The sequence below is a fragment of the Kogia breviceps genome, chromosome 12, assembly GCF_026419965.1.
Source record: "Kogia breviceps isolate mKogBre1 chromosome 12, mKogBre1 haplotype 1, whole genome shotgun sequence".
Classification (NCBI taxonomy): Eukaryota; Metazoa; Chordata; class Mammalia; order Artiodactyla; family Physeteridae; genus Kogia; species Kogia breviceps.
This window is the reverse complement of record NC_081321.1, coordinates 94,971,447-94,994,028: the sequence shown is the minus strand read 5'-3', so window position 1 is coordinate 94,994,028 and position 22,582 is coordinate 94,971,447. Positions and strand designations below refer to the sequence as shown.

Genomic DNA, 22,582 nt, shown 5'->3' with positions numbered 1-22,582 from the left:
CCCAGAAACAAAGTTAACCACAAAGACAAAAAGATCTACCTATGAGTATGGACTCAAACACTTCACTTCAAATCTAGAAAGCAAAGTTTAAGGGGCCATGCTCAGAGATCACGGTAGGAAAGCTGGATTCAAAACCAAGCTATGCTGCTTCCTGGCTGCGCGATCTCAGTTTTTAATTTACCTTTTGAATGAAGATAATAACAGTATCTCCTTTGCAGAAAAGGATGCTCTAAGGATTAAATCAGATATCTGACACCAATGCTTAATAACTGTTATTATTATCAAAGTTTATAGAAAATAATGTGAAACAGAGAAATATTGAATAAGATTGAAATATATAAATTTTGAACAAATACAGATTGCTTTGTTGAAAGTATTTCTTTATATAGTAACTAATACATTTCTGGAAGTGATTAACTTAAAATGTTGGATATGCTGAATATAATAGCGGGTTTTTGGAGAGTTTGGAAATGATGACTAGGAGCCACACGGAAAACTGCTTCTGCTACTAAGGGGAAAATAAAGGAGAGCATCTAATTATACATGCCCTATAATATTTAAGCAAAACCACAAAAGGTCATGAATAAGAAAAATATTCCAAAGGAAATGCACCAGAATTCCAATAGGGGTTAAATCACATTATTGAGATCATGGGTTATTTTGACCCCCTTTTCCCAATTGTTAATCTTCAAAAAAAGATTTTTATATTAGTTCTCTGACTTCTGTAACAAAAAATATTCATATAGAAGAGGTTTAATTATTTGTGGCTGGTAATCATGCTAAGTTACTGCTTTGGGTGTTCATGAAAACATGGTCATCTTTGGAAGGTCTGTCCTGTGGCTAACCAGCCCCTTCAAAATGGATTCCAGGGGCTTCCCTGGTGGCGCAGTGGTTGAGAATCTGCCTGCTAATGCAGGGGAAATGGGTTCGGGCCCTGGTCTGGGAAGATCCCACATGCCGCGGAGCAACTAGACCCGTGAGCCACAACTACTGAGCCTGCGCGTCTGGAGCCTGTGCTCCTCAACAAGAGAGGCCGTGACAGTGAGAGGCCCGCGCACCGCGATGAAGAGTGGCCCCTGCTTGCCACGACTGGAGAAAGCCCTGGCACAGAAACGAAGACCCAACACAGCAAAAATAAATAAATTAATTAATAAACTCCTACCCCCAACAACAACAACAAAAAAATGGATTCCAGCACACCACTGAGTTAAAACAATCCACTTGGATGACCTCCTGGAGTGTTTCTTACATTCTTGCATTAAAAGACAAGCTAATTCTGCTGTACTGAATCTGTGGTAGGCAGCCTCTTAAAATGAATGTGTTTCCCAGTACTAACTGTTACAGAGCTCAATTCTAGTGTATAGTTTTTCAATAAGCCCACATATCGAAGAATGAACTGATTTGTATCCACATACCAATTCCTTAAGGCAAATGAAGATTTATACCACTGTAAATACTTCTTACAGTGCCATTTGGAAGATCAGTTATACAGGAAGTCAATGCATTCCCTAGCTGTAAGCAACAAACACAACTAATGTCAAATGTGTCTTATAATGTGGGCTCTGTTAAGAGCTGCCCCCAGGCGGTGAAAAGCTGGATGATCAAAACATATGTTCTGCCAACACTAAACAATGATTCTTTAGCAGCAGCAGACTAACGAATGTGAGTGAAATCCTTCTCTGACACCTCTCTCATGAGTGAAATCTGACAGTTTACTCAGGGACAGTTCTAGAAAGAGCAAACCGCCATAACCACTGAGCATAATGGAAAAGAAGCTCGTGCTTAATTTCTATGTAGAAATAACTTAATTTAGCTAAATAAAAGTCAGCTCTTCAGGAAAATTATGTTGCCATCATCCATTCTTGACCATTCACTTATTTTTTTAATACATTTATTTATTTATTTGTTTATTTATTTATGGCTGTGTTGGGTCTTCGTTGCTGCGAGTGGGGGCTACTCTTCATTGCGGTGTGCAGGCTTCTCATTGCAGTGGCTTCTCTTATTGTGGAGCATGGGCTCTAGGCACACAGACTTTAGTAGTTGCAGCACACAGGCTCTAGAGAGCAGGCTCAGTAGTTGTGGCGCACGGGCTTACTTGCTCCACAGCATGTCGGATCTTCCCAGAACAGGGATCGAACCCATGTGCCCTGCACTGGCAGGCAGATTCTCGACCACTGCACCACCAGGGAAGTCCCGACCATTCACTTCTTTTTTTGTTTTTTTAAACATCTTTATCAGAGTATAATTGCTTTACAGTGTTGTGCTAGTTTCTGCTGTATAAAAAAGTGAATCAGCTATATGCATACATATATCCCCATATCCCCTCTCTCTTGCACCTCCCTCCCAGCCTCCCTATCCCACCCCTCTAGGTGGTCGCAAAGCACGGAGCTGATCTCCCTGTGCCACACAGCTGCTTCTTACCAGCTATCTACATTTGGTACTGTATATATGTCAATGCTACTCTCTCACTTCGTCCCAGTTTACACTTACCCCTCCCCGTGTCCTCAAGCCCATTCTCTACATCTGTGTCTTTATTCGTGTCCTGCCCCTAGGTTCATCAGAACTTTTTTTTTTCTTTTTAAAGATTCCATATATATGTGTTAGCATATGGTATTTGTTTTTCTCTTTCTGACTTACTCCACTCTGTATGACAGACTCTAGGTCCAGTCACCTAACTACAAATCACTCAATTTCGTTTCTTTTTATGGCTGAGTAGTATTCCATTGTATATATGTGCCACATCTTCTTTATCCATTCATCTGTCGATGGCCACTTAGGTTGCTTCCATGTCCTGGCTACTGTAAACAGTGCTGCAATGGACACTGTGGTACATGATTCTTTTTGAATTATGGTTTTCTCAGGGTATATGCCCAGTAGTGGGATTGCTTGGTCATATGGTAGTTCTATTTTTAGTTTTTAAAGGAACCTCCATACTGTTCTCCATAGTGGCTGTACCAACTTACATTCCCACCAACAGTGCAAGAGGGTTCCCTTTTCTTCACAACCTCTCCAGCATTTATTCTTTGTACATTTTTTGATGATGGCCATTCTGACCGTTGTGAGGTGATAGCTCATTGTAGTTTTGATTTGTGTTTCTCTAATGATTAGTGATGTTGAACATCTTTTCATGTATTTGTTGGCAATCTGTATATCTTCTTTGGAGAAATGTCTATTTAGGTCTTCTGCCCATTTTTGCATTGGGTTGTTTTGTTTTTTTGATATTGAGCTGCATGAGCTGCTTGTATATTTTAGAGATTAATCCTTTGTCGGCTGCTTCATTTGCAAATATTTTCTCCCATTTTGAGGGTTGTCTTTTCGTCTTGCTTATTGTTTCCTTTGCTGGGCAAAAGCTTTTAAGTTTCATTAGGTCCCATTTGCTTATTTTTGTTTTTATTTCCATTTCTCTAGGAGGTGGGCCAAAAAGGATCTTGCTGTGATATATGTCATGGAGTGTTCTGCCTATGTTTTCCTCTAAGAGTTTGATAGTGTTTGGCCTTATATTTAGGTCTTTAACCCATTTTGAGTTTATTTTTGTGTATGGTGTTAGGGAGTGTTCTAATTTCATTCTTTTACATGTAGCTGTCCAGTTTTCCCAACACCACTTATTGAAGAGGCTGTCTTTTCTCCATTGTATATTCTTGCCTCCTTTATCAAAGATATGGTGACTATAGGTGCGTGGGTTTATCTCTGGGCTTTCTGTCCTGTTCCATTGATCTATATTTCTGTTTCTGTGCCAGTGCCATACTTTCTTGATTACTGTAGCTGTGCAGTATAGTCTGAAGTCAGGGAGCCTGATTCCTCCAGCTCCGTTTTTCTTTCTCAAGATTGCTTTGGCTATTCGGGGTCTTTTGTGTTTCCATACAAATTGTGCAATTTTTTGTTCTAATTCTGTGAAAAATGCCACTGGTAGTTTGATAGGGATTGCATTGAATCTGTAGATTGCTTTGGGTAGTAGAGTCATTTTCACAATGTTGATTCTTCCAATCCAAGAACATAGTATTTCTCGCCATCTGTTTGTATCATCTTTAATTTCTTTCATCAGTGTCTTAGAGTTTTCTGCATACAGTTTTTTTGTCTCCTTAGGTAGGTTTATTCCTAGGTATTTTATTCTTTTGTTGCAATGGTAAATGGGAGTGTTTCCTTAATTTCTCTTCCAGATTTTTCATCATTAGTGTATAGGAATGCAAGAGATAACGTACATTAATTTTGTATCCTACGAAATTCACTGATTAGCTCTAGTAGGTTTCTGGTAGCATGTTTAGGATTCTCTACGTATAGTATCATGTCATCTGCAAACAGTGACAGTTTTACTTTTTCTTATCTGATTTGGATTCCTTTATTTCTTCTCTGACTGCTGTGGCTAAAACTTCCAAAACTATGTTGAATAACAGTGGTGAGAGTGGGCCACTTTGTCCTGTTCCTGATCTTAGAGGAAATGGTTTCAGTTTTTCACCATTGAGAACGATGTTGCCTGTGGGTTTGTCATATATGGCCTTTATTCTGTTGACGTAGGTTCCCTCTATGCCTACTTTCTGGGGAGTTTTTAATCATAAATGGATGTTGAACTTTTTCAAAAGCTTTTTCTGCATCTATTGAGATGATCATATGGTTTTTATCCTTCAATTTGTTAATATGGTGTATCACATTGATTGATTTGCATATATTGAAGAATCCTTGCATCCCTGGGATAAATCCCACTTGATCATGGTGTATGATCCTTTTAATGTGTTGTTGGATTCTGTTTGCTAGTATTTTGTTGAGGATTTTTGCACCTATGTTCATCAGAGATATTGATCTGTAGTTCTCTTTTTCTGTGACATCTTTATCTGGTTTTGGTACCAGGGTGATGGCGGTCTAGTAGAATGAGTTTGGGAGTGTTCCTCCCTCTGCTATACTTTGGAAGAGTTTGAGAAGGATAGGTGTTAACTCTTCTCTAAATGTTTGATAGAACTTGCCTGTGAAGCTATCTGGTCCTGGGCTTTTGTCTGTTGGAAGATTTTTAATCACAGTTTCAATTTCAGTGCTTGTGAATGGTTTGTTTATATTTTCTGTCTCTTCCTGGTTCAGTCTCAGAAGGTTGTGCTTTTCTAAGACTTTATCCATTTCTCCCAGGTTGTCCATTTTATTGGCATATAGTTGCTTGTAGTAATCTCTCATGACCTTTTGCATTTCTGCAGTGTCAGCTGTTACTCTCTCTTCTGTTTTCATTTCTAATTCTGTTGATTTGAATCTTCGCCCTTTTTGTCTTGATGAGTCTGGCTAACTGTTTATCAATTTGGTTTATCTTCTTAAAGAACCAGCTTTTAGTTTTACTGATCTTTGCTATTGTTTCCTTCATTTCTTTTTCACTTATTTCTGGACTGATCTTTATGATTTCTTTCCTTCTGCTAACTTGGGAGTTTTTTTGTTCTACTTTCTCTAGTTGCTTTAGGTGTAAGGTTAGGTTGTTTATTTGAGATATTTCTTTCTTGAGGTAGGATTGTATTGCTATAAACTTTCCTCTTAGAACTGCTTTTGCTGCATCCCATAGGTTTTTGTTGTTGTGTTTTCATTGTCACGTGTTTCTAGGTACTTTTTAATTTCCTCTTTGATTTCTTCAGTGATCTCTTGGTTATTTAGCAGTGTACTGTGTAGCCTTCAGGTTTTTGTATTTTTTTACAGATATTTTTCCTGTAATTGATATCTAGTCTCATAGCGTTGTGGTTGGAAAAGATACTTGATACGATTTCAATTTTCTTAAATTTACCAAGGTTTGATTTGTGACCCAAGATATGATCTATCTTGGAGAATGTTCCATGAGCACTTGAGAAGAAAGTGTATTCTGTTGTTTTTGAATGGAATGTCCTATAAATATCAATTAAGTCCATCTTCTGTAATGTATCATTTAAAGCTTGTGTTTCCTTACTTATTTTCATTTTGGATGATCTGTTCACTGGTGAAGGGGTGTTAGAAGTCCCCTACTATGACTGTGTTACTGTCAATTTCCCCTTTTATGGCTGTTAGCATTTGCCTTATGTATTGAGGTGCTCCTATGTTGGGAACATAAATATTTACAATTGTTATATCTTCTTAGATTGATCCCTTGATCATTATGTAGTGTCCTTCTTTGTCTCTTGTAATAGTCTTTATTTTAAAGTCTATTTTGTCTGATATGAGAATTGCTACTCCAGCTTTCTTTTCATTTCCATTTGCATGGAATATCTTTTTCCATCCCCTCACTTTCAGTCTGTATGTGTCCTAGGTCTGAAGTGGGTCTCTTGTAGATAGCATATATATGGGTCTTGTTTTTGTATCCATTCAGCCAGTCTATGTCTTTTGGTTGGAGCATCCAATCTATTTACATTTAAGGTAATTATCGATATGTATGTTCCTATTACCATTTTCTTAATTGTTTTGGGTTTGTTATTGTAGGTCTTTTCCTTCTCCTGTGTTTCATGCCTAGAGAAGTTCCTTTAGCATTTGTTGTAAAGCTGGTTTGGTGGTGCTGAATTCTCTTAACTTTTGCTTATCTGTAAAGGTTTTAATTTCTCCATCGAATCTGAATGAGATCCTTGCTGGGTAGAGTAATCTTGGTTGTAGATTTTTCCCTTCCCTCACTTTAAATATGTCCTGCCACTCCCTTCTGGCTTGCAGGGTTTCTGCTGAAAAATCAGCTGTTAACCTTATGGGGATTCCCTTATATGTTATTTGTTGCTTTTTCTTTGCTGCTTTTAATATTTTTTCTTTTATTTAGTTTTTGATAGTTTGATTAATATGTGTCTCAGAGTGTTTCTCTTTGGGTTTATCCTGTATGGTACTCTCTGTGCTTCCTGGACTTGACTGACTATTTCCTTTCCCATGTTAGGGAAGTTTTCGACTATAATCTCTTCAAATATTTTCTCAGACCCTTTCTTTTTCTCTTCTTCTGAGACGCCTATAATTTGAATGTTGGTGCATTTAATGTTGTCCCAGAGGTCTCTGAGACTGTCCTCAATTCTTTTCATTCTTTTTTCTTTAATCTGTTCCCTGGCAGTTATTTCCACCATTTTATCTTCCAGTTCACTTATCCATTCTTCTGCCTCAGTTATCCTGTTATTGATTCCTTCTACAGTATTTTTAATTTCAGTAATTGTGTTGTTCATCACTGTTTGTTTGCTCTTTAGTTCTTCTTGATCCTTGTTAAATGTTTCTTGTATTTTCTCCATTCTGTTTCTGAGATTTTAGATCATCTTTACTATCATTACTCTGAATTCTTTTTCAGGTAGGTTGCCTATTTCGTCTACATTTGGTCTTGTAGGTTTTTACCTCTCTCCTTCATCTGTAACATATTTTTTTGTCGTTTCTTTTTTTTTTTTTTTGATGGGTGGTGCTGTATTCCTGTCTTACTGGTTGTTTGGTCTGAGACATCCAGCACTGGAGTTTGCAGGCAGTGGGATAGTGCTGCATCTTGGTGCTGAGATGAGGACCTCTGGGAGGCCTCACTCCGACTGATATTCCCTGGGGTCTGAGGTTCTCTGTTAGTCCAGTGGTTTGGACTCGGAGCTCCCACCACAGGAGCTCGGGCCCGACCTCTGGCCTGGGAACCAAGATCCTGCAAGCCCATTGCTGGGGGTTCCTCCCGTCCCCTTAGGTGTCCGTGGTCTCCCACTGGTGCCTGGTAGGTGCCCTAGTTGTGAGGAGATATGAATTCCACATCCTCCTAGTATGCCATCTTGACTCCGCCATCCCCATTCACTTATTAAACAAACATTTTTTTGAGTAACACTTTTGCACTGGGTACTGTCCTAGTTACTGGAAATACAAATATGAATAGACTCGAGAAACTTAAGAGCCAGTCTAATGGGGTAGACAGAAAGAGATGATTGTAAAGCAATGGGGTAGGCTGAGAGAAAGACGTGGAAGCACTAAGAAGAGGCACCACAAATGTTTGCTGACTGAATGAATGACCCCATTATAGAACCTCTGGCACATTCTCTACCATTCTTTGCATTATAGCACATTTTATGCCTCCTACTTGAGGTGCTGTCTCTACAGAGAGGTCAGAAACCACTAAGACAGTCACATGGTGAGCTTTGTGCTCTCTCCTTAAAAGTGCTAAATCAGAATCTAATTCTGAAATTACACAATGGTTCAGTATGCTAAAACAATATCAAAGGCCATGTGTTAAGCCTAGATCCTGTGTCAGCCAATCTAGAACATTTCTGAACAAAAATGAGTGAATTTTTATTGTTCATAATTAACCATTTGAAATTTCATTTATGGTGATTTTCCTCTTTGCTGTAACTCTTAAACCAGTTCTTAATGCAGATCCAAGTACACGGGGGAGACTGTCCAGCTGTATATATGAAATTCTCTGCATAAATAATCCCAATTCACTCTCGAATAAATCCACACCATCTCTTATTTTAAATCATTTTTCTTATTAGTAGGATCCACAGCGAAGGTTTACAGATGCACATTTTATTAATCACTTCTAGTACTCACATTTCAGGTTAAAAAACATTGTTATATATGTGAAGAATGACGATGAACTGTACATTGCCTAAAACAATCACTCTATTCGGCACCTTCTTGTAACCAGCCTTTGTTCAAGTTCCCCAGTGGCCAGCTTATAACCACATATTCCCACAGACTGCAAAATCCAATTTTTGTACCAATTTAGTAGATGACATGTGAATGCCCTAAAGAAAGAAAGCCTTGGGGCTTCACTGGTGGCGCAGTGGTTGAGAATCTGCCTGCCAATGCAGGGGACACAGGTTTGAGCCCTGGTCCGTGAAGATCCCACATGCCACAGAGCAAGCCTGTGCACCACAACTACTGAGCCTGTGCTCTAGAGCCCATGAGCCACAACTACTGAGCCCACGTGCCACAACTACTGAGTCTGTGTACCACAACTACTGAAGCCCGCACGCCTAGAGCCCGTGCCCCATAACAAGAGAAGCCACCACAATGAGAAGCCCATGCACCACAACAAAGAGCAGCCTCCACTTGCTGCAACCAGAGAAAGCTCACGCGCAGCAACGAAGACCCAAGGCAGCCATAAATGGAAGGAAAGAAGGGAGGGAGGAAGAAAGGAAAAGGAAGAAAGCCTTCACTGAGGTTCACTGTCCCATCACTCCTGTAGGAAGGTCAGTACATGTGGGTATAGGGGCAATGCCCCTGACACCCTAGAGCTGTGGACCCACACATCACAACCTTGGTGATGTGGAATGTGGCTGTATCCACCAAGTATAAAAGAAAGCCTCTGGGTTGTCATCTGACATTTTTATTCAGACTCTTTACTGTCATTTTAGGCAGTTCCAACAAGCTCAGATTAGAAGCCGGTTCCCTGACAGCATGAAGATGTGATGGTGAGCACGCCACTATTAATAGAACCAGAAATACAAGTAAAAGCAGACAAAACCTTAAAGAGCACAGTAGTCTATTACAGCACCAAACAATAATAAATATTCCTTTTAATTAAGTCTTGAAGAAAAGATAAATTACATTTCACATGTTTAATGTGGCAGCATCATATGCAATCCAATTCAGAAAATATTTCCACTGTTTTTTTTGTGCCGGCACTCCCAAATGATTTCAATAATTCAGAGAACAGGATAATGGGAAACACTCTATCCAACAGTGCTGGGGTAACTTGCAGTGTCCCTTGAGTTCGAATTCCTAGTCTGTTTCTAAACCTAGAGTTCCCTCTGAAGCTGGTAACTGTTTCCCCTCCATAAACTTAGCTTCCGTAACCTGGCTCCACAGCAGGGACCCTCAAACCTGCCTCACACTGAGGCCCTGCTTCCCAAGTGCTTCAGGTAGTGGTAACAAGAACTAGAGGAAAAGTGATTCTGCCGGGCACTTTGCAAAGGCAGAAATGCAACCGTGCCGAGCCAGAGTCCACAGTGAGGTGGAGGAAGTTAGCTCAGACAGTGGCCAGGGCAGAGGGGTACGCTCTTCAGCAGAGGGGGCAGGGCGGGGAGGTCTACCCACTCTCTGTTCCCCACAACACTGTCAGGCAAACACTTCAACTAAGACTTGACAGCTGTCAGTCCTATGTCTTTTTTAAAAAAAATAAATTTACTTATTTATTTCTTTTTGGCTGTGTTGGTTCTTTGTTGCCGCGCACGGGCTTTCTCTAGTTGCAGAGAGCGGGAGCTACTCTTCATTGTGGTGCGGGGGCTTCTCATTGCGGTGGCTTCTCTCGTTGCGGAGCACGGGCTCTAGGCACGTGGGCTCAGTAGTTGTGGCGCACGGGCTCCAGTAGCTGTGGCTCACAGGCTCTAGGGCGCAGGCTCAGTACTTGTGGCGCACGGGCTTAGTCACTCTGCGGCATGTGGGATCTTCCTGGACCAGGGCTTGAACCCGTGTCCCCTACATTGGCAGGCTGATTCTCAACCACGGCGCCATCAGGGAAGCTCTGTCTTTGTTTTCTTTCAGCATCTCTTTTTCCCCAAGCAAATGCCTCAAAGCCGTGCAATACTATCTTCCCCAGAGCATGAAGCAAGCCCACCAGATCCTCTCTGAGGGAGGTTTCTTTAAGGAATTATCAAAAGGTAGACTCATATAAATGACAATGTTGTAGGTAGACCAGAAGGACAACATCAGGGCAAATGGCAAGCTTTGAAAAGTTATTCTACAAGCTTAAGAAAACGGAGATTAATCATGACACAAATAAGGAAACAGTACAAGCATTTAAGTGTCGGTAACTCTTGCTTTTCTCAGTATTGTTTACTGTTGTTTTCAATAAAATCAGCTACAGCATTAATTTAACATCTACTTTATGGTAACAAATGCAGGTCTTTAACTTTCCCCCACTTTCAAATCTTAAAACTCGTAAGTAAATTAATGCCTCAAGTAGCATTATTAAGATGTCAGGTATCCAAAGCAAGGCAGTTACTTATTCTAGATGCTTGGCTATGTAAAGACAGACTTTAATTGGTAAAACCCACCTTCTGAGTGGCTTCTTTTTTCTTTTTATCCTCTTTCTTCCTTTTCTTGTCTTCCATTAACTGTTCTTCCCTTTCTTGCTCCTTCTCTCTGTTAAAGTAATGTCACACCACAAGGTTAAACGTTTCTATCCACAGTCTATTTGTGTAGCAAATTAAATGCTTATAGATGGTAGGCAAGGCAACAAACATTTCATCTCTGACTGAGCAGAGCACAGTATTCTACTTAAGACAGGATACATAAAACTCACCACATGTAGTTATCCCCTTTATTTTGGTTTGTCACCCCTTTTGCAAAACATGACATCAAGTTTGGTTTTAAAGAAACCCATTAAAGAGAGCCTTTATAATATCTTCCTAAATAAACACACACACACACGAGATTAATGTATTTCCACTCAGCAAAGAACCTGATTTGAATACATGACAACATCCAGTTGGCTTCTGACAATATTCCTCACAAATAATGCAGAATATGACTTCAGTTTTGGTACACAGGTATTTATCAGAATTTAGGTGTTTTCCCATGACATCTTCAGAGCGGTGAACATAAAACCCTATGTTCTAAATTTCATATTTTTCTTCTGCATTATTAACACTGTATGTTTTACATGTTTTCTACTTGTTTTTAAGGCAGTATTGAAGGTCCTACAAATCCATGTATTCCCTATTGGGTGATTTGACAATTAAGATCATCAGGTTTTGCTCTCCTCAATTAAAATTAAAATAATACATTAAAAAAAAAACTAGTTGAAGAAACATGCTGAATCCTAAGAAACTGAGATGATGTAACTTATACCTCACATTTGAAAAATAACTGTAAAATGTAATATTTATTCTATTATATATTATATTCTTACATGTAGTCTAATATTCTAATATATATAGAAAGCTGTCAACTTCTATGTATTGACTGGGAAAAACGCATAAACAACCAGTGGTGTAACCTTGTGGTGAAACCACAAGGCAGGAAACTCCAGACGCCATGCTTATTGAATTTCAGAGCTGGAAGGAGAGTTGGGGATCCAGCTCCCAGTGCCCAACCTCTGAGCAGATGCTGCCTGCAGTACTTGTGATTTTAGGTGATCCGACACACAGAGTCCACGGTTTCACAGATATCACCTAGATAAAGGCTAAGTTAAATGTCAGAAAAATTAAAGAAAAATGTTGAATGTTTGCAGACGTGACAAAGATCACAAAGATGGTCCTTGAAGGACTCAAGTTTGGGGAGTGAAACTCACTCAACCTACCTAAAAGGAACTGAGGACCCACACTGAGGCACACTCTCATGAATAGGTAAATAATGCTTTATTTATAGAAAACAAGAACTAATAAACAAACAGAAAATAAGTGTTTTACCTATATATCAAGTTTTCAGTGGCTCTTTCTACATTCACAAATACTGCCCTTACTCCTTCTGTATCTCTGGGCGTTAATATACAAAAGCCTAAAGTCCACGATTCGTACTCCAAGGCAACTTCCAGGAACACTTCAAAAATAAAATCAAGGAAGAGATTTTATTGTAATTTCCTTAGGTTTAAGGCTGGATTTCTTTGGAGTCAGATTGTGTGTCATCAGCCTAAGTGTGAAGTAGTTGGTAAAAATCCACTTGCTGCCATGGATGGCTTTAAGAAAATGAACTTACGAGAATTGGCAAGATAGATGTTGACCATCTAAGGTAGGCTGGCCACAGATCCTGTTATATTTGACTCCTACGGCCTCTCGCTTCCTCTGGTTGCAAATGGAAGAAGATGGGGTTCCTCATGACCCAGTTACTGTAACTTGATTTCCATATTTCAAACTAAAACTGACTACAGAAAAAGAGCAACCACAGCATGAATATCTCCTGTTTAAATATTCAATGCTCTAAAAAGCATTAAGTTGCAAAACTAAAAGTTTATTTTTTAAATGCAATGTAAAAAAAAAAAAAGCAGTCTTTTTTTTTTAGAATTGTGTGATCCCTTTTATACATTACTATTTCAAAATGTCAGGTGATAAACACTGGAAACAGAAGGTAAAGCAGTAAGTCTTTAATGAGACACCTTTTTAAAAAACAACTAACCTTTTCAAATATTTTTTCCTATAAACAGGTAATTCAGGGAAAGGGATTGAAATTTATGTTCACTACAAGCAGATTTATTTCCAAAACAAATATTTTTCAAAGCTTTCCAGAAGACAGGCTGTGCTTTCACCCTGATCTTTTACTCTGTGTGTTGGTAGAATTGAGTTTTCTCTTTAAATTTCACTTCCTTAGGAAGAATTTATTTTCCCAAACCAAACCTGACTTAAAAACCTACCATTTGCTTAATAGTGAATCAGAAAGCGTGGGGTCCACGTTTCTTCTAATTCGGTTGTGCTCTATCTTGGCTGCACATTAGTACCATTTGGGGAGCTCCCCCCCCCACCGACCCGGTACGCGGGCCTCTCACTGTTGTGGCCTCTCCCGTTGCGGAGCACAGGCTCCGGACGCGCAGGCTCAGCGGCCATGGCTCATGGGCCCAGCCGCTCCGCGGCACGTGGGATCTTCGCGGACCGGGGCACGAACCCGCGTCCCCTGCATCGGCAGGCGGACTCTCAACCACTGCGCCACCAGGGAAGCCCTGGGAAGCTTTAAAACATTTCTATGCTGCATCAGAGCCTAACGGGGGGGAAGAGGGCATCCATGCAGGGAAGGCATCTATGGTGGTGGTGATGGGAGATCCATTACATATGGGGGATTGACCAATAAGTAAATATATTAACGATGATGACAATCAGGTTTCTCACTATTAAAAGAAGGAGTTACCACAATGGAAAAGGAGAAATCTCAAATGAACCCTGTAACACTGGAACAGAATTAGTTATTGGCACGAACTCATGATTTTTAACACATAAGAGACAGACATAACAAAAAAAGTAGATGTAACTTTGTGTGCCTATATGTGTATATTTCCTTCATGTATGCAAGCACACACGCTTATAGTCTAGCTCTATCACTGAGAGGGCTTGGGAACAAGCAACGTCCAAATACTGTAGGTATGAACACACCTCGAACCCAGATTATGTCTTCTAAATACCATTCTTTACTAAGAGAACCAGAGTTCTTTGGAAAAAGAGCTAATTTGGGGGCTTGAACATGGAAAGTACAAAATGAGCCTGGAATGCCTATTTGCCAAGAAGCAAGGAAATTTACAAATGATGGGACATGTCAAATGGTCACAAAGGCTTGAAGGGGCTCCTATAAGCTAAATCTGGGACAATATGACAATAAAAATAAGTAAAGATAGTAACAGATTATAGGCCATTGCATAAAACAGGAAAACATCAGTCTATACAGACAGAAATAAGTAAATGAATACAATGAAAATGACAAGGAATGTAATAGAGTTTTTTTTTTTTTTTGTGGTACGCTGGCCTCTCACCGTTGTGGCCTCTCCCGTTGCGGAGCACAGGCTCTGGACGCGCAGGCTTTACAGGGCTTCCCTGGTGGTGCAGTGGTTGAGAGTCCGCCTGCCGATGCAGGGGACGCGGGTTCGTGCCCCGGTCCGCGAAGATCCCACGTGCCGCGGAGCGGCTGGGTCCGTGAGCCAAGGCCGCTGAGCCTGCGCGTCCGGAGCCTGTGCTCCACAACGGGAGAGGCCACAACAGTGAGAGGCCAGCGAACCACTAAAAAAAAAAAAAAAAAAAGCACCACACCATAAAAATACTTATTGATTATAAAAGAGAAAATAATAATTATACAGAGGAGAAGCCTGGCAGACACTACCTTAATCAATAATCTATGTGAATATCATCAATAATGGGACAAACTGAAATTGTGAGTCACCTGATTGGATGCTCTGAGAACACAGCATCACTCCTATGATACGTATAACCTGAATATCATCACGAGGAAACATCAAACAGCCCCAAATTGAGAGACATTTTAGAAAACTACTGGTTTGCAATCTTCAAAAGTTTCAAGGTAATGAACACTAAGGGAAGATTGGGGAAGTGTTCCAAATGGAAGGAGACGAAAGAGATACAACCACCAATTGCAAAGTGTGATCCTTTTGCTATAAAGGCCATTACTGGGGCCAGTGTTAAACCTTGAGAAGGGGCTAAAGATTAAATGGTAGTAATGTATCAGTGTTAATTTTTTTTGATGGTTTTACTGTACATATAGAGGAGACTGTGTTTTTTAGAAATACAATAGTATTCTAATTATTGGGGAAAGGATGCACGTGATGGGACATCGGGTCAGCAATTTTTAAAAAAATTATTAAGGGAAAAAAATGTTGTGTATTTTCCCCCAAAACCATAGTTGTAAGTTCAAGATTGTTTCCCAAAACAAAACACCAAAAAACAAACATCAGTAAAACCACTGCCCAGGCAGTACTCTGGATCAATTACACAGGAATCAATGGGTTTTTTTCCCCCAAAGCCCCCGTCCCCAAGTGGTTCTAACATGTAGTTGGAGTTGAGAACTACTCTAAATTCCTGTGCTAAGCCTACACTTTAAAACATATCTATTTATACTTCAAAAATCAAACCTCCCATACAACAATCAAATACAAATGGCAGGGACTAGGTGGGTCTCAGTTAACCTTCAAATGCTTTTAGATCTAGAAGCAGGAGAAATCATTGATACTTTTCCCCATCTCTAAATACACAGCCAGATGCAAGTGTAAACACTGTAATCGAGAATAAATCTACAATGATAAAAAGCCAAAACTACCCTTAAAAATGTCCGAAGTGAAGAAAATCAACAGTTTCCTTCTTTCTTCTTCTTTTTTTTTTTCTTTACAAATAACCATTAGTTGCAAGAAGTATGTACAAGTGAGTTTTTTTGAGAAAGGCAGTATCTGAATAAAAGGGGAGATTATCCAATATTCACCCGAGCTGAGGCAGAGCAAGACTCCTGTTTTGCACGCAAGTTCAGAACAGTGAAGAATAACGATGCTGACGTTCCTAATAACCTGCTGCCTCTCACATCCAAAGCCTCCCAGGGTCCGAGGCCACGCTGGGGATGTCCAGAGCTGTAACATCCAGATGACAGACAATTCCCTAGAGCTGACATCCAGGGCCATTCACAGTACAGCTCCAAATTCTACACTTCCCTCATCCATTGTGCAGACCTGACACGAAAACCTTCCTCCTTTTTGTTGCCCAATGACATCTTACCCCGTTGTCAAGCCCTAGCTCAATATCCGTCTGCTTCAATAAAACCTTCCCTGACAACTCCAATTCATAAGAAACTCGCCCTCCTCTGTACACCTCACCGCCTCTGCCGTGCCTCTTGTCTGGTCCTCGAGGGGTTCCAAGGCAGATGCTATCAGTCACTGGCAACACCAGAGCATGTAAAATGACTCTTCTATTGCATGGCTGCTTTGACCAGGGCTCTGGGAAGAAGAGCTGGTTTGGGGGCTCCTCTGCGTCTCACTTCCCTTCTACCAGGATGCCCAAGAACTGACCCATTTCTTTAACAAACATCTATGAGCCAGGCATTTTCCTAAGCACTGGAGATACAGCAGAAACAAAACCAAACCCCAGCTCTCGGGCAGGCTTACGTTCCAGTGGGGTAGATAGGCAACAGCCAATATACAACAAAGTACATGTATCAAATATACATTTCAGGTGGCAACAAGTGCCTCGAGGAGGACAGGGCAGAGTGAGCTGAAAGAGAAGGGTTCGAAAAGGCCTCTATGATAAGGTGGCCTCGGAATGGAGACCCACGAGGCGAGGGAGAGGCAGCTATGTGAGAGAGCGCGCTCCAGGCAGAGGGAAGAGCAAGTGTGAAGGCATGACACGGGGTGTTTCGCAAGGAGGCTGGAACAGACAGAGGGAGTGAGGGAGACAGCGGCAGACGAGGTCAGAGAGGAAGCAGGGCTCTCGTGAGAGTGTGACTGCACTTTTCAAACTAACCGGGACACATCGCCTGATAACTGAGTAAGGAATCAACCTGGGACCGGGGTGCACGCACATAAACCAACACTTCCGATGCCTCTAATTCTCACCTTCAATGAAAAGGCCCACTTCTCCCCTCCGGGTCAACACTTGCAGAGCCCCTGCTTCTGTCCTCCCAGGGGCCGGCACGCCTCCCTCAGAGCACCCATCACACTGTAGAACAGCAAGCCAAATAGGTCTACTTTTGCTACCAATGAAGTCTCTGGATGCGGGGGGGTTGCCCTTCCTCTTATCACATGCACTGGGCACAAATACCAGGACACACAAGGCCCTCTACGAAATGTTACCAAAATGCACGATTACGGAGCAAGCAACACTTTTCTATCCTTTCCGTGGGACACGTGTTCAAAAGAAAAGCCTCAAAACACCTAATTAAATCACTTAACAAACATACGCTGAGTTACCATTATGTGCCAGGCCCTGATCTAGGCACTGGGCATGTAACAGTGGCCTCAGGGGCTGACAGTCTAGACGGAGACAGACACACACAGACACAACGCCAGGAGATCATTACAAATGCCACGAAGAGAATAATGCTGGGAAAGGGGCTAGAGAGTGACCAAGAGGGAAGGGACAGGGAAGATGGTGAGCTGCTTTACACCAGATGCTCACAGAAGGCCTCTCTCAGGCAGTGAGAGACCGAAATGAAGAAAATTATCTGGGAGAAGAGTGACCGACCAGGCTGAGATTACAGTAAACACAAGGGTCCTGAGGTGGGAGAGTACGTGGTGTGTATTTGGGTCTTTATTTTTTGGGGGGAGGAATATTCCTCCCCCTCCCTTCCCCAACCCCCCACAGCAAAACCCCACACACACCCTTCAGAGTTTTCTGTACTTATTTTGTAATAGTCCTCGCTCACATCAAAAGAACTAGGCATTCCATTTCTTAAAAGCTTCTGTTCTACGTCTGTCCTTCCTTCCTTCTTTAATTCAGTGCCTACTTCACGCCAAGCACTGCGCTAGAGGCCAAGATTCAGCAGCAAACTAGATGCAATGCTGCTTGTCCTCCTGGAGCTCTCAGTTTAAATTTTTGTGTGTGTGATAATTTTTTAAAATTTTTATTTATTTATTTTGGCTGAGCTGGGTCTTTGTCGCGGGGTGCAGGCTTCTCTAGTTGCGGCACGCGGGCTTAGTTGAGGCATGTGGGATCTTAGTTCCCCCACCAGGGATCAAACCCGGGCCCCTTGCCTTGGCAGCCTGGAATCTTAACCACTGGACCACCAGGGAAGTCCTTCAGTTTAAATTTTTAACAGCTGCATCTCACCTCACAGCTCAGACACCATCTTCAAGGGAGGAATCTCTGCTCTTGCTCTGCCCTCCATCTTTACCAGCACTCTGGGGTCCTCTGAAGACAGCTTACAGTGCCATTGGTGTTTTGAAAGTACCAGAACCTTGGATATGTGAATTCATAGCTTGTGATAATCCAGGTAAGAGATCAACTTCTTCCCACAAACTAGAATCATGACCAATGATTCCTGAATTGCTCAAACCCAAACCCATCATGCTTCAAACATCAAGTAGAGGCAGGGCTGACAATTTCATACTTGAAAGCAGTAATCACCAATATGCTGACTGGAGTGTAAAGATACTAAGAACCTCAATTCAGCTAAACAGACAGGGTTCATCTTAACAGGAAAATGTGTCCAGATATAAAGAGCATCTTTCTTTTCTTTAAGGTGGGGATAACTGGCCACAACACCATCAACACCTGATGCTCTCTGGTCAGTAAGTGTGGCGGCACCTTTGGTCCCAGTTCCTAACCAACTCTACACAATTGAGGCAGACAGACCCGAACGGATACAACAGATCCACCCAACATGTGAAACATGCCAGAAGCAAACCAATACTGTAAAAGAACAAGCTATCAATACATCAGTAACTTGGATGAATCTCCAGGGAATTATGCCAGGTGACAAAAGCCAATCCCAAAGGTTACATACTGTACGATTCTATTTACAGAACATTCTGAAATGAATGCTGTTGTTGTCATGAATGTTGTCAATGAATGAAGTAGCTGTCAGGGGTTGCCAGGGGTTGATGTGGGGTGAAGCAGGGTGATTATAAAAAAGTGTGACACTAGTGGTCCTTGTGGTGATGCATCTTCTGTATCTTGCTAGTGGTGGTAGGTACATGAACCTACATGTGACAAAACTATAGAACTAAACACACAAATACACAAATAAGCACAAGTAAAACTGGGGAAATCTAAATAAGATCGGTGAGTTATATCTGTCAGTATCTTGGCTGTAATACTGTACCACAGTTCTGCAAGAAGAAACCATTGGCAGAATCTGGGTAAAAGGTACCTGGAATCTCGACGTGTTATTTCTTACAACTGCATGTGAACCTACAATTATCTCAATAAAGATATTAATTTTAAAAAAAGAGCCTCAAACATTGACTCATCTTTTAGTTACCTGCTTAAAATTTTTAAAGGACTTCTACTTTAAACAACTCTGTAACAGCTCTTTATGAAAGTCACATAAGAGTCAAAAAGAATTGTAGAAAACATTTTAGTCCTGACATTCACAGAAATGCATTCCCCAAATATTCTAGAATCTACACTTCACTCTAGTATATTCAAATTGTTATAGTTTTATCAGTCAAGGTTCCTTGTGTCTTCAGTACGTTAGATATGTGATAAATATGATACCACAGGATATTTAAAATGTTCCTCTACCACGCAATTCGTAGTATCATCCTTCTACTGAGAACTTTAGTACTGTACTAGTAATAAAAGCTATTATTTGACTTTGTGGTGGATAAGTGCATCAATTCAGCCAACATCAACTCCAAGCCCCTTCTGGCCTATTTCCCAGACTCCCTTACAACTAGAGATTGAAATGTGACTTATGTCCTGCCAATAAGTTGCGCTCGTGCGTGACTTTACTAGGGAACTGACAGGACACAGGGCACCCCTCTTCTCAGGGAGCAGACATGATGTGGTCCTGGAGCCAAAACCTCTAACAGCGGTTTCCTGAATGAACAGGAAGAGGAAAAAGCTCCCGTGGGGTCGCCAGTTCTGTGGTGTGATTCCCAAGGATCTGTGAGACAGCATCACCATTTAATAAATCCCTGGCACCAGTGAGAGTGAATTAATTCTATTGTCTGACACTAAGAACTCGGTCCAACACAGATATATATAAGCTTTCCAAAGCACATCTAATATATGTGACTTGTACAGACATTTATTTCCTTAAAAGACAAATGGTAATCTCAGCAATTTATAAAACAGTAAGAAAATAACTAGACACAAAAGCATTAACATTCATAACCAATTAAGTAAGGATTAATGATACCACACATACCTGGAGGAAAATCAACAAAAGGAGTGCAATGAAAAGAGTTAAGCAAAGTGCCAGAAGTATCCATTTAGAGTGTTTTTAATTAAAAATGCACACAGAGGGCTTCCCTGGTGGCACAGTGGTTGAGAGTCCTCCTGCCAATGCAGGGGACACGGGTTCGTGCCCTGGTCCGGGAAGATCCCACATGCCGCGGAGCGGCTGGGCCCATGAGCCATGGCCGCTGAGCCTGCGTGTCCAGAGCCTGTGCTCCGCAGCGGGAGAGGCCACAACAGTGAGAGGCCCGCATACCGGGAAAAAAAAAAAAAAAAAGCACACAGAAAGAGAGCATATTGGAATAAATCCATTCCAGCAGAGGAATTACATGGCAGGATACTCCAAAGATCTGTGTTGGTTTTGTTCTTAACATTTTTTCATTTGCTGGATCTGACTGAGGGAGTTTAATGGGATGCTAAAGTAATTTGCACATGATATTAAATTAGTAGACAAGGCCAAACAGCACAGAGGCATCAAAATCATTCTAACACTGAGTGGCTCATGGGAAGAAAATAGTAACATTAAACCTAGAAAAATTAAGGTAAATATATTTTTCATTAATTTAGAGGGATGCAGAAATTTCTCCTGCCTTCAGTTGCATTGTGTAATATGCAATAGGCTATTCTTTTGTGTGTCGGCAACAAAATTAACACCGCTCCTTCTACATATGACTTACCTTTCTACAAGAGGCTGCACAAAGCAATGCTTCTCAAACTTTAATGGGAATCTTGTTAAAATGCAGATTCTTATTTAGTAGGTGTGGGTTGGGACCTACAATTCTCCATTTCTAACAAGCTGCTGGTTCCTGGACCTTACTTTTTGTTTGTTTGTTTGTTTGTTTGTTTGTTTTTTGTGGTACGCGGGCCTCTCACTGTTGTGGCCTCTCCCGTTGCGGAGCACAGGCTCCGGACGCGCAGGCTCAGTGGCCATGGCTCATGGGCCCAGCCGCTCCGTGGCATGTGGGATCTTCCCGGACGGGGGCACGAACCATGTCCCCTGCATCGGCAGGCAGACTCTCAACCACTGCGCCACCAGGGAAGCCCTTGGACCTTACTTTGAATAGCACAGCTACAATGCACTTACTTGGTTGTTCTTTCTAGGAAATTATGGAATTGTAGTTACTTCTCCAAGGATAAATATTAACCTCATTAACATCAAGCTTATGCCTTGCTATTCCCATCTGTGTTTCAGTGCCAAATTACAGTGTAATCTTCATAAAGATATATTAAAAGTCGATTAAACAACTTGTGTAATACCAAATATGCATAAAATTCAATTGAAACGATGACATCAGGAATAGCTGGGACCAAATCTGTGCAGGCAAAAAATCCATGATGACAGCAAATGTAAGGCATCAATAGTTGAAGGGGACCATCAACTGCAGGGTACGTGCAGATTTCAGGTATGTCAAACATGAAAAGAATTTGCGTTTCAGAATCAATTAAATATGGCAATAATACCTTTGCATATATAACCTCTGATTCTAAGCATCTCACAAATACCCCCAACTTTCCATAGATGAGGCACATGCAAGGAATAGGTTTATTTGGAATTACTCAAATCAAATAAAGGAAGATAATACGTTTAAAAGACCTTGTTTTCACTTTCAAAAATTCCACGTGGCAAAAGTTATAACCAACGATGCGGGAGGTTTTTCCCTGCGAAACCCTTCAGGGTTAGTTAGAATGGTGCCCGAAGAACACCTAATTTGAAATGACTCTTCCTATACTTTATATACTGTTGCCATGCAGCCCAGCAATCTATAACAAAACCTTCTATTCAATCTTAGTGCAGCTGTGTAGGAAGTTCTCTATATTGCTTTGGAAATTACCTCCTTATAGCTCCCACCCACCGGTCCTAAGCCTTCCTTTCAGACCTCACAAGGTAAGTCTTCTAAATCCATATTAGTAGTCATCTATCATGCATCCCTGATGCTTTCTCAGTTTCTTCAAACATTTCACATGTGATCTGGTTTTCTGTCCCCTCACCACTGGGGTCATTATCCCCTAAACATGTCCAGTTTGTCTACACGCATCCAATTGTTGGTTAAAGCAGGACCAAATACAGCAGACCTGCCACGTCTTTGTCCCAGATAATATTTCACTGCCAATACAGTCAAAGAGCCCGTTTGCCTTCTTAGCAATCACATCTTTCTGAGTTACAGCTACCTCACACCCCTATTTTTCACAGTACTGCTAAGTTACTTCTCCAAGACTGCGTGCAGGATTTCACATGTGTCTCTCCCAAAGTCCTCTGTGCCAGACTGTCTGTCAGCCTACCACTGCGGCCTCCTACAGGCTTCCCTGCACTGCAGGGAAAGGGCTGGAACAACATTTCCCAGAATTCCTTTCTCTGTCTGGTCTAGGTTGGATACAGCCAATGAGAGGCTCTCTCTTGGTCTGGAAGGCAG

At 41.3% G+C, this 22,582-nt stretch overlaps 1 protein-coding gene across 14 annotated transcripts in view; it reads right to left on the bottom strand.

The window, feature by feature from the left end:
* TNRC6B (trinucleotide repeat containing adaptor 6B) overlaps nt 1-22,582 on the bottom strand; it is a 259,882-nt gene that overhangs the window by 73,848 nt on the left and 163,452 nt on the right. For all 14 annotated transcript variants that reach the window (XR_009338497.2, XM_059081027.2, XM_067010245.1 and 11 more), the window contains one exon: nt 10,914-11,001. Coding sequence is in view for 13 of the 14 variants with exons in the window: in XM_059081027.2 (XP_058937010.1) it covers nt 10,914-11,001 (88 nt within the window). In the remaining variant the exon portion in view is untranslated. The remainder of the gene's footprint in view (nt 1-10,913; nt 11,002-22,582) is intronic.